General features: G+C 56.4%; 5 protein-coding genes across 5 annotated transcripts; 3 read left to right on the top strand and 2 right to left on the bottom strand.

The window, feature by feature from the left end:
- Positions 1–297: 297 nt before the first annotated feature.
- GTR1 (Rag GTPase GTR1) lies at positions 298–1,462 on the top strand (the record flags this gene model as incomplete). The annotated part of the gene is made up of 2 exons (XM_083198076.1): positions 298–479; positions 538–1,462. The coding sequence occupies 2 exons, from the start codon at positions 298–300 to the stop codon at positions 1,460–1,462; spliced, it is 1,107 nt and encodes a 368-aa protein (XP_083045811.1).
- Positions 1,463–1,759: 297 nt separating this feature from the next.
- Positions 1,760–3,125, bottom strand: SHP1 (protein phosphatase regulator SHP1; the record flags this gene model as incomplete). Its single annotated transcript, XM_083198075.1, has 3 exons — positions 1,760–2,519; positions 2,572–2,993; positions 3,054–3,125. 3 exons carry the CDS (start codon positions 3,123–3,125, stop codon positions 1,760–1,762), a joined length of 1,254 nt encoding a protein of 417 aa, XP_083045810.1.
- A 480-nt stretch (positions 3,126–3,605) lies between these two features.
- Positions 3,606–4,061, top strand: ACO1O0_008710 (outer membrane protein TOM13-domain-containing protein; the record flags this gene model as incomplete). The annotated part of the gene is made up of 2 exons (XM_083198074.1): positions 3,606–3,875; positions 3,951–4,061. 2 exons carry the CDS (start codon positions 3,606–3,608, stop codon positions 4,059–4,061), a joined length of 381 nt encoding a protein of 126 aa, XP_083045809.1.
- A 412-nt stretch (positions 4,062–4,473) lies between these two features.
- On the top strand, positions 4,474–6,105 carry ACO1O0_008709 (membrane insertase OXA1; the record flags this gene model as incomplete). The annotated part of the gene is made up of 3 exons (XM_083198073.1): positions 4,474–4,545; positions 4,610–5,539; positions 5,611–6,105. The coding sequence occupies 3 exons, from the start codon at positions 4,474–4,476 to the stop codon at positions 6,103–6,105; spliced, it is 1,497 nt and encodes a 498-aa protein (XP_083045808.1).
- A 421-nt stretch (positions 6,106–6,526) lies between these two features.
- ACO1O0_008708 (URC4/urg3 family protein) lies at positions 6,527–8,468 on the bottom strand (the record flags this gene model as incomplete). The annotated part of the gene is made up of 5 exons (XM_083198072.1): positions 6,527–6,610; positions 6,670–7,283; positions 7,340–7,556; positions 7,610–7,885; positions 8,109–8,468. 5 exons carry the CDS (start codon positions 8,466–8,468, stop codon positions 6,527–6,529), a joined length of 1,551 nt encoding a protein of 516 aa, XP_083045807.1.
- Between the last annotated feature and the right edge of the window lie 2,857 nt (positions 8,469–11,325).

Raw genomic sequence — 11,325 nt, 5'->3', positions numbered from 1 at the left:
GATAATTAGATAGCCGAATTTGTAATATTTGTAGCCCATTTCAAAGTCTAAAAGGCAGTGAGGATTAACTACCTAGGTATGTACGAGTTACCACCTTGGCACCGACAAACGTTGATATTGGTACCTACTTACCTAGGTACGGTACGATGTACGAGCCCACGCCGAGCCAGATACTGACTAGTGTCCCCCCCCCCACCACCACCGCGAGCTCCCGATTCCCCACGATGTCAAGCCAACTCTGACCTCCATTCCATCTCCCACAGCTCATCACCACCTGGTAGTATCCAGACTGCTGCCATGGCCTCGTACACAGAGAACCCACTCTCCGAGTCCTCGGGCAGCGCCCCTGCGGACATAAAAAATGAGGTCAAGAAGCCCAAGAAGAAAAAGGTGCTCCTAATGGGCAAGTCTGGCTCCGGCAAGTCCAGCATGCGTAGCATCATCTTTAGCAACTACATTGCACGCGACACCCGCCGATTGTGCGTCCCCCTCCCTCACCCATTGACCCCGGTGCAATCACTGATCCGGAGACTGCAGAGGCGCCACCATCGATATCGATCTCTCCCATGTCAAGTTCCTCGGCAACCTCACACTTAACTTGTGGGACTGTGGTGGCCAGGAGGCCTTTATGGAGAACTATCTCACGCAGCAGCGCGTCCACGTCTTCTCTAATGTCGGCGTCCTCATCTACGTCTTCGATATCGAGTCCCGCGACGTCGAGCGCGACCTGGCCACCTACGTGGCCATTCTCTCCGCCCTCCTCCAATTCTCCCCGACCGCCAAGATCTACATCCTTATCCACAAGATGGACCTTGTGGTCCCCTCGGCCCGCGAGGCCATGTACGAGGACCGCGTCCGCCTTGTGCGGCAGAAGACGGCAGAGTTTGCACACTCGTTGAGCAGCGGCAGCGGCGGCAGCGCTGCTGGCACCGCTGGGGAGGACACCACCGTCGACCTCGCCCCGTTTGCGACGTCAATATGGGACCAGAGTCTCTACAAAGCCTGGGCGTCCATTATCCACGACCTCGTCCCCAACCTCTCCGTCATCGAGCGCAACCTCGCCAATCTCGGGCTTGCCATCGAGGCCGAGGAACTCCTCCTCTTCGAGCGCACCTCCTTCTTGGCCGTCTCCTCCTGGACGTCCCCCGAGGGCCAGCGCAACCCCACCGACGACCGCCTGGAGCGCATGTCCAACATCATGAAACACTTCAAGCAGAGCATCTCGCGCTTCACCGGCACGCCCCGCAACGCCGAGCAGTTCATCCGCATGGAGCACAAGGCCGGCCCGCGCTTCAGCCTCTTCATCCTCAAGTTCACCACCAACACCTACCTCATGGTCGTCCTGCCGCCCGGCGAGGCCCGCTTCAACGCAGCCATGATGAACTGCCAGATTGCGATTCAGCACTTCAAATTCCTGGATGGGCCGACCGCTCAAGTGCCAGCGCCGGCTCCGATGATGTGATGAAGTAGGGTCACAAAGTTGGACTACTAAGGGTAGAAGCAAGCTTGGAGTTGGGGGTTTGGGAGATACCATGTTTATATAGGAGTTCGGGGCGGTTTCACTTGGTCATGAAATATTCTGTACAGAGTAATGTTTTCCATGAGCGTTAAAAGGCGTCCATCTTAATGTCCCGTAGGGTCGTCTGCTGCAGGTCTCTCCTTCTAATAGAGCCTACGAATACGAATATCTGATCTACTAATGCTGTTTTGGATACCACTATGCGTTCCATTCCACCTGACGCCATCGAGGGTTTCCTCACTACGTCCATTTCACCACTGCGGTTCCACCTTTCTTGAACTCGGACATTTCGCCGATTACCAGACTCTGATCTGTATGCTCCTTGTTGGGAAATGTCGTCGCGAGCACCCACGGACGAGTGCGAGTCTCCGGCGAAGCGCCCCGGATGAACCCGTAGATATCCCCTATTGTGTTGTTGGTGTTAAACCGGGCGGGGAGCCTTGTGCCATTGGGTAGCTGGATGCGAATCATGACTGTAGGTTGGGATTCGTCGACCTGAGGGCCCGTTGCGTTATCGGACGAGGAAGCACCAGCAGCTGGCGTAGGAGTGCTCTTGGGGGGAGCAACGACGGAGGAGGCATTGCCGTCTCCCGGAACAGGGCTGCCAAGGCGCCGGCCCGAGCCGCCAAAAGGCTTATACTTCTTGGGCTGTGGCTGGTAGGGGGTGTCGTGCTGCTGAAGCTTAACATCAACAGGCGCATCGTGGGTTACGTTCATGAGGTGAAGCGGCGCTCGCCCCTGGCGAATGAGCTGGAGGTCGGCTACATTGGCAGGGTCATCGAACCGGCGCAGCTCGCCGTCATCAATACTGAAACCGTCTTGCCATATATGTAGTATGCGCTCCTGGGGTTCGGCATTGGAAGGCCGCATCGGACCTAGGGGATCGGGGATGCTCCGACTCTCGGTACCTTCGCCCCCTAGGGTCATGCCAGTGCCTCGGAAGTGCGAGGGCTGCGGAGACCCTGACTCAGGGCTAGCTACTTCAGGGCGGGTAGAATTCCTAAGATACGTTAGAATCGATCTTGTCCGCCTGAAGCATGCGCACTGCTTACGCTCTTGCCTTGGCCAGAATATCACCGATAATCTTCTTTGATCCGCCGTCTTGCTTGGGATCTTGAACAGCCAGTCCCGACTTCTCTCCGCCAGCAAATAGATTGCCGCGGCCATCATCGTCCTCGTCGTCGTCCATGTCCGAATCAGAATCGTCGTCGTCGTCATCGTGGCCTTGCGCGCCCCCGCCAAGAGACCCCAGTGTAGCAATGCCCCTCTTCTTCGGCTGCGACGCAGACTTGCGGGAAGGGCGGCTGCTCGATGCCTGGGGCGCTGGTCGACCATCTAGAGTCCGTGGACCGGTATAGTTCTCGTCTGCTGCTTCCCCTGACTGGTCCTCGAGCTTCCTCTCGTCGTCATCCTGGAAGTACGAATTGGTGGCGGCCATCATGTCCCAGCCATGGGCGACGAGGTACTGGGTCGCCTAGACACCGGAGGTTAGCGTGTTTTGTTCGAGATGATTCGCAGCTGGAGAAATGTGTACCTTGTCGGGACTTGCTCCAGTCATAGTGCAGAAGTCGCTGACTAGCAGCGAAGGGTCGGTTCCGCCAGCCATGATGCAGGGAGAGGCAAACCAGTGATGCTGGGGGTGTACAGTGGTGATAGAGTCGTTGAAACGGAGATAAACGGCACTTGTGGTGATAGGCACGTCTGTTGTCGGGCGGTAGGATGAAGTCGTTACAGGTGACGCCGAGGAACAGAAACCGAAGGACGAGGAAAGGCCCAGAAACTGGCCGCAGAGCTGCAGGCAGCTTCAACACTCACGTCACAGCTCCAGAGCTGAAGGATGGTGGGCAGGTGGGGGGAGGAGCCCGCTGCACCCCACCGGAACAGTGATTGGCCGGCACCGAGGTCGTTCCTTACATAAGCGGCTGCAACAGCCGATCCACGGATCTCAGCTGGGGAGTTGACCTGTGTCTCAAGCTTCAACCTCTGGACGACGTGCTGGACACCCCCAAGGTCACGTCTCAGAGATGCCCGAGGGTCTAGTGCAAAGCTCATAACAACCGCTCTACGCGATCCCGCCTGCGAGACGATGGCCTTCGACGAGCCCACCAACCACCTCGCCGAGTCCGGCGTCACGATGCATTCCGACAGCGAGAGATACTCGCAAGGAGAGGACCTCTCCGCGTCGCCGGCCTCATCCGGCTCTCCCGTGATTCTGTACAAGCCGCCCACCATCTGGTCGCTTGTACGCGGCGCCGCCATCAACCTGCTGCTGCCCTTCATCAATGGCATGATGCTGGGATTCGGAGAGCTGTTTGCCCACGAGGCCGCCTTCCGCCTAGGCTGGGGTGGAACCAAGGTGCGTCGGACCTAACAGTTGCTATCCGATGGTGTCAGGTTGTCACGAGGCTATGTGTTGCTAACAACAGAGCAGGTTTTCCCCATGTCTCGCAGACGAGCCCACCCTATTGGACCTGGCATCGAGGTCAGGGAGCGACGTGACAGGTTTAGGCCGAACTTGGACGATATAGCCAGCCTGGAATAGACGGGAAATGTCTATTTGGGCTTTATTAGTATCTCTTATCTATTTGAGATGTGGAAAGAGCAAGTTATGTGCAATTATTCGGGACTGTTGGTTTGCGGTGTTCAGCCAGGGTGGTCTTGATCACAGAGAAGAAGTAGGAAGGGTAGACAAAGGCATAGCCGAATGCTTTCTAAAATCATGCAACTCACTCATCAATAGACCAAGAAAAAATCCAGGAAAAAAAACACTTCTACTGAATTCATCGGGGTCACGTATTGAGCTTGCAAGTGACAGTGGAAGACCCCGATTACCCGAATGCCTTGGCGGTAGTTCGGAGGGAAAAGTGGGTCAGATACCTTCATCGCGTCCAGCCTCAAAAAAATCCCGTCTCCTTGCGCAACTACACGCCCAAACCCGATCAAAGGCCGCCACGATGCTCCCAAGCAGAGGAATTGTGCGCTCCCTGCCCACGGCGGGCGTAAGGAGACAGATAACAAGCCGGCACGTAAGTCTACCAGTATTTTCGTGCCGCAGAGTCGAGCAATCGGGACGCTGACCCTTGACCCCAGGCTACGACGCTGGGCAACGGACGGCAATATGGGACGCTGCAACGGAGCGTAGGCGGCACAAATGGGCTGTCATCGACATCGGGTTTTCAGCTGAAGACCAAGCAGGCGGTTGCGCCTGTTGTTCTTGGGTCGGTTGCGTCGACGAGGAACCTCTCCCTATGGGGATACGGAAAGAAGGCCGAAGACGCTGCGACGACGACGACGACGACTGCGACAAGCACCCCGGCAGCCGAACCGACTCTCGTCGAGGCGCCTGTGGAAAAGGCGGCCGAGGGCCCCAGCGCTGTTGCGGCCGAAGCCACCACCACAGCCTCCTCCGCCCCGGCCGACGCTGTGCAAGCCACCGATCTCTCCGCCATTACCGACCTTGTCAACACCACCGGCAGCGAGATCCTTAACCGTCCTGAGGCTATTGGATATCTCTCATCTCTGGGTCTCGACTACGGCTGGGGTCCCTCCTCGATGATGCAGTGGCTCCTCGAGCACATCCACGTCTGGGGCGGCATCGGCTGGGCGGCCTCCATCGCCGCTGCCGCCGTCGTCCTCCGCGTAGCCATGATCTACCCGCTGATTCAGTCGACCAAGTTCAGCGCCCAGATGAAGCGCATGCAGGAGGACCCCCGGTTCCCCGAGGTCAATGCGAAGCTCAAGGCGGCCATCGTCACCGGCGACCGCACCGCCCAGGCCCAGGCCCAGGCCCTGAACTCCCTGCTCCGCCGCGAGTACAATGTCCCGTTCAAGAAGATGGGATGGTCTTTCGTGCCCATCCCCTTCAGTTACGGTCTCTTCCGTGTCGTCACCGGCATGACGCACATCCCGGTCCCGTCGCTGGAGACCTCCGGTTTCCTCTGGTTCAGCGACCTGACCCAGTCTGATCCCTACATGCTCCTCCCCGCGGTCGCCACGGGCTTGATGGTATTGGCTATCGATGTACGTCCATTCTGACCCCAATTTAGTGCTTTAAGTTCTCCAGACCTTAGTAGTACTGACACCTCCCACAGCTCAACGCCCGCAACACTAGCGCCAACCAGGCCGGCATGGCCAAGAAGATGAAATACGTCCTTGTCCCCGTCATGCTCTTCGGTACCTCTTTCCTCTCCGCTGCCGTCAACCTCATGGGTGTCTCCTTCGGCGCCGCCACCCTCGGCACCACCGTCTTCCTCAACAACAACTCCGTCCGCCGCGCCTTCGGCATCCCCGAGCTCAAGCCCCCGGCCGTCATCCCGACCACCGCCTCCACCCCCGGCGCCCAGCAGCAGCAGCCCACATACGAGGCGCCCCGCCAGCCGCAGAGTATACGCGAGAAGCTCACCAGCTCCTTTGACGAGACCAAGAAGAGCATTAGCGACTCAATGAGCAAGATGACCGGGTCCGCGCAGAGCTCGGTGGGGGAGAAGGCGGAGCGCAAGCGCAAAGAACAGATTCGCAAGCTCGAGGAGAAGCGTAGGCAGCAGGAGCGTGATCACTTTGAGGAGAAGTACAAGGGCAAGAGGTGAAACTGACTAAAATCTCCATCAACATTTGGAAAGGTTCGTATAGACAGGCTGAAAAGAGGCCGCCGGATGTAAATATATTGCTAGGGAGCCTGGGAGAGTAAAACTTGTACAATAGATGCTTTGTTTGAGCATATGTAGCACCAACTTCCTATCTAAAATTGGGGGATACAAAAGTGTGACTGGGCGCACGATCGTGTCAAATCGCTCTCAAATTGTCAAGAGTCCCTTCTATCTCATAGATCGAGCGGGAACTTGTTGTTCTTGATTATCATAACTCGTGCCTCCTCATAGCCGAGCCACTCACATGGCTCAAGGCTCTGTGTGTGTGTCATATCATGTCTAATGCCATGCCCTCGCCACGCCCCGGAAGCCCCTCTCTTTATGTTCCTCCTAGCGTCTGATGTCAAGAATTTCAGGCCTGTTAAAAGACCGTACCATCGCTATCTAAGAGAATTGGTGGTTCCTTGGTATTGGGGCGGTTGATCTCGGCAATCTCGCGACCACCCTATGATGCATTGTTGTCAGTGCCGTTAATCTTTGCTAGGAATTTGGAGATAGACATACCTTCCAACTTCCGGCCTCTAGAAGCTGTGGCAGCGTCATCTCGTTGCCTGCGAGCTCCGTCTTCAACGCCTTGTTCACGTCTACGCAGAGCTGGTCAAGTAGGCCAATGGTTAGGGCTCTCCACTCCACGATCACGTCGTCGCTCGGCTCGAACATGGGGGCCACTTCGATACCCTTCGTTCCCTTGCGGCGGCAGTAGTCGGAGTAGTTCTGTAGCCCCCGCTCCGCATCATCCTTCTTCAGAGTCAAAACCCCTAGATCCACAAACAGCCCACCATTGCGATACTCGGGCAGTCCGGTGAGCAGTTCGGTTCCTGCAAAATGCATCTTCAGAAGGGACTGCATGGGTTGCATGAGCGAGTAGGTAAGCCATTGTGTCAGCTTGTGGAACGGAACAATGGACTCCCATTCGTCAGCGCTGCCTGAAACAGAAGAGGAGCCTGGCTGCGGCATTGACTGACACGGCCAGGCATCGCCGAGAGAGATGCCGTTGATCGCCGTGCGGGATTGTGGCCAAATGGGAGCAAGCCCGTTCATGAGAACGCTCCAGAGAACAGGAAGGGGGACAATGAGCAGCGATGAGGCCTGCGTTGAAGGGTGTGATAGGAGATGGTCTGTTGTTGTTAGTGGTCTAGGAATCTTATGGGGGGTAACTGACTCTACAACTTACCAACCATATTTCCAGGACGACCATTTTCGCCAAAGTATTCCTTCTTCTCGTCAAGGGCAGTGCCCAACCGGATGAGAAGTTCCGTACGGCCCTCCAGGCCAGCCATCTCGTTTCCGGGACCCGACTGAAGGCCGGCCGCAAGCTTCTCAGGGGTCAGTGCGCGCAGCCCATCCTTGTCAACCTGCGCTCTGTTGGAAGGATCGCCAGAGAACAGTCCCTGAGACCAGTCAGTCATTCGTACAAGTTGATCATGGGTTTACCGCCACTGACTGTCTTGAACATCTCCAAGCTTGCCACCGCAATGCCCTCGGATCTCCGATAAACTCTGCCATTCTCGTTGCTCTTATAACTCCACTGAGTTCCTGCGCCGGCATCGAGCAGGACACTGACGAGGAAGAGATCAATCAGTCGGCGACAACGCTCAGAGCTCTCAACCTCATCGGGCCATGTCGATAGGAGCTGGGCGATGCGATCACGGCCCCCGACGCAAAAGTGCTGATAGCGGCCATGGCCAGGAATGCCAGTGAAAGGGGCATCGTAATCTCTCTGTAGCGCATAATTGGTTAATGATTTGCTCCATATGAACCCTTCTAGGAGTTGTGATAACGGAGGTTCCGATGCCCATATCAGGTGCCAAGTGTAGTGTTGCCCCTCACTCAACGTGGGGCAGCTCCATTCCTATCACAACCACCCTGAGAGCAACCAGGCGTTTCGGCGGGGGCCGACAGTTGCAGAGCACTGCGCTCGCCAATTGAAAGATAAAACACACCTTGATCAGTCTGGTAACGAACGTGACGACATCATCCATTTTGGACATGTCGACGTCAAAGTGCTTCAGATCATTTTGAAGGGCTTTTTCAAAGACGAGCCGGGTGCGCTCCCTGATGGCCACGAGGCTTCGTAGGTACCCCGCGGGGTCGAGTTGAGGGTCAGGCGGGCGCGGGAGATCGAGCTTGGGCATCTTGGCGGGTGTCTTGGGGGGGCCGGGTGTTGTGAGACCGACGCTGCCGGCAGAGATGCGGTTGATGATGCCTTTTGAGCCTCCCGAGTGGACGCTTGTAGTTGAGTAGGAGCTGCGAATGGGAGGATCGGACTTGGGGGCCTTTTCTCTGCGGGAAAAGAAACCCATGATAACGGATGGTGAGGGGAGGGGCCGCCACGAGACTATATAGGGAAGGACAGATAGGCGGAAGATGGCCGAAGTTGAAAGGGAGGTACGGTACGCAAACGAGTGGAATGGCTTCAGGCGGCTTTGAGACTGTGAGAGAGCGAGCCGGGCATAGGCGTGATGCGAAAGGGCGAGCTCGGGGTGGGGGCGGCGATTGCCGGCGATGTGGCAGTTCCAATGCAACGGCGGGTCTAATAGACGTTCGGTAGGATGACGTCGAAATCGGAATGATAGAACGGCCCAAGATCGAGCTCGGAGCCAATTGAAAGAAGCTTTCAGGCGCAATAGATCGAGCTCCCCAGACTTGCACCAGTAGAAGATGGCTCGAGAAACAGGACGAAGGTCAGAGTCGGGGAGGTGTCCTGTGGTTTTGGGGGAGCTGCCAGACAACTGGAGTCTGGCGCTTCTGAGGGGCAGGGGGTAGCACTGCCTTTTACGGGTTTACCCACCACCCTATCGCTAGGCAGGTACGACGTACAAAGTACCAAGGCAGGCAAGCAGGGTGGCCAGAGACTCCTCAGGGGAGTCAAGTTGGCACCTGCCCGCGGACGAACCCGTGAACCCGCCAGGCGGATCCCACTAGGCTGCTACTAGGCTAGGCGAAGCCCCGCCGGCACAGGGACCTGGCAGTTACTACCAGCCTGCTAGGTAATGGCCCGGGGGAGTTCCAGGCCCCCAACAGTGGTCACTGTGGAGGGGATGGCCTGATCTGATCGGGAGGTCGTGCGAGAAACTGGGAGAATTCTCAAAGGCTCCATTCAAGTTGGGTTTCCATGTCAACTGTCAAGTCGCTGGCCGCCAGAAGTGCCCAGCACTCCAACTAGTGGGCACTGGCAAAGTGGGTAGTGCTAACATCAGTCGTGGTGATGGCTGGTCGATCTTGTTCGATGGGCATCACAAGCGCGCCTTGGCCTTGAGGTTGAAGTCTCGATTTGGAATTGGGCACACATTATATGCAGTCGCTAAATGTCAGAAGACTTCTGGAATCCGAGACAACGCATTGAATAGAGGCATCAGAGATGCGAAGGCCTTTCGCGGCCAGCTGCCTACCCTGGGTTTGGTGCGATCTGAGGAAGCTATCGTCAAACCGCCCACTCGGGACAAGCCTAGGACGGATCCATCCCCAACTCCGGATTTTGTCGTCCTGGCGCTGTGAAGCTCGACGCCTTGGCCAGACGAAACATGGAGCTCTAAGCCTGGAATCTTCTGTCTACCTACCCTCCAGGGACAAACCACCGACGACCACGGACCAATTCCTATTTCCTGGACAAAACTCCGCTCCCAGGTCCCCTTCGACACCGAGACACATCCGTAGGTTGGGTCCCCTGCGCCTAGCTAACGTTAGTAAACGGATCCATGGATACCGTCCCTTCGGACTGGGCCTCGACACCCTGGTTGCCGGCGGAACGTTCCCTGTCCTGTCTGCGTTCTTTTTTCTACTTTGGATCTTTTCAATCTTTCCCGAATCGCGCCCCTGGAAGGCTGGAATCTGTCATCTCCGTCCACTCCGTCCACTTTGCCCCCAGTCCCGCCCCTCTAGACTCTGTTAGTTGCAGCAAAGCGGCGAAGCGGCGCAACAAGGCGTGGGTATCCTAGATCTGGTTGAGTGCATTTTGCGAGCATACATATGCATTACTAGCCGCATTATCCTTCGGGTACCTTGCATCGCCCCCATTGCGGCCCTGGAGCAGTCACATGTCTGCTTCCTTTGGTCCATAGGGCCGCCAATTCCGTCCGGGTGTGTCGCTTGCTTGAAACAGGGTCCGGTCGAGCGTCGTCCTCGACTCCTCCTTCATTCACTTGTACGCCACCGCACGGAGTGGCGTCTCCCAGTCACTTGGTCATCCTCGGTGTTGTCATCTAGAAGCCATGGGCTCCATGTGTGACCCTTGTCGGGCTCGACTAACCTTACGCATCCCACTGTGACACCGAGTGGCCGAGTCACTCCTGCATCTCATCGCAAGGGGCCCCAGGCTCATCACGTCGCCTACTACCAAGTGCCAACTGATGAAGGTATGTTACATGCCCTCCACCTCACAAACCCAAGCGCTGCCAATTCAAGGCACACCAGATCGATCGAACCCCAACACCAGCAAACGACACAGCTAGGATATTGACCCTTGAAGCAGCGTACTCGAACCAACTGCTCTATACTAGTAGGTACATAACACTTACGTACCATGGTACGGATAGTGCTCCCTGGTCATGCACCCATGCTGTTGGGGCATTCTTGGCGTGTGCAAGGACTTCCACCGTCCCTGGGACGAAGATTCCTCATCTCCTTGAAACTTCGCCGGTGTATTAATATTTATCGACCGTACGGAGTACAATATGTGGCGAGTTTGAGCAAAGCTCTGATTCTCGATTCCATGATTGAGAGACTACTGGGACTCGGGCCGACCAACAAGCTGATAACAATGACGTGTAACGACGAATTCCAATCTCTAACAAATCTGATCTAGATATTCTCGATACTACCCTGTAGTTCTAATAGCACATATTTATACGTAGTTTGTGCCAATAGATCGGTGTTTATGCTATGCACTCAGTATTGTCCGTAATGACATGTCAAACCTGTTTCCGGCTGGGGAACCGGCTCGTTGCGGCCAGGGATTGTCGAAACTCGAAACGGCGTGGCTGACCACTGTCGTGCATAATCCCGGCGCCTCGTTGCAGGCTCGTGGGAGCCCTGTGCGGAATTCCGTCTCTAGGTTCCCCGGCGACGCCAAAACAACAGGGCTGCTGAAACCTGCTCGGCCAGTGGGCGCAAGCTTGGACAAAGTACATAGTAGTAGTGAGGGGCAAAGGGCTAGACTCT

Source organism: Amphichorda felina, assembly GCF_050947745.1.
Source record: "Amphichorda felina strain 45539 chromosome Unknown scaffold_9, whole genome shotgun sequence".
Classification (NCBI taxonomy): Eukaryota; Fungi; Ascomycota; class Sordariomycetes; order Hypocreales; family Bionectriaceae; genus Amphichorda; species Amphichorda felina.
This window is presented reverse-complemented; position numbering and strand designations above follow the sequence as displayed.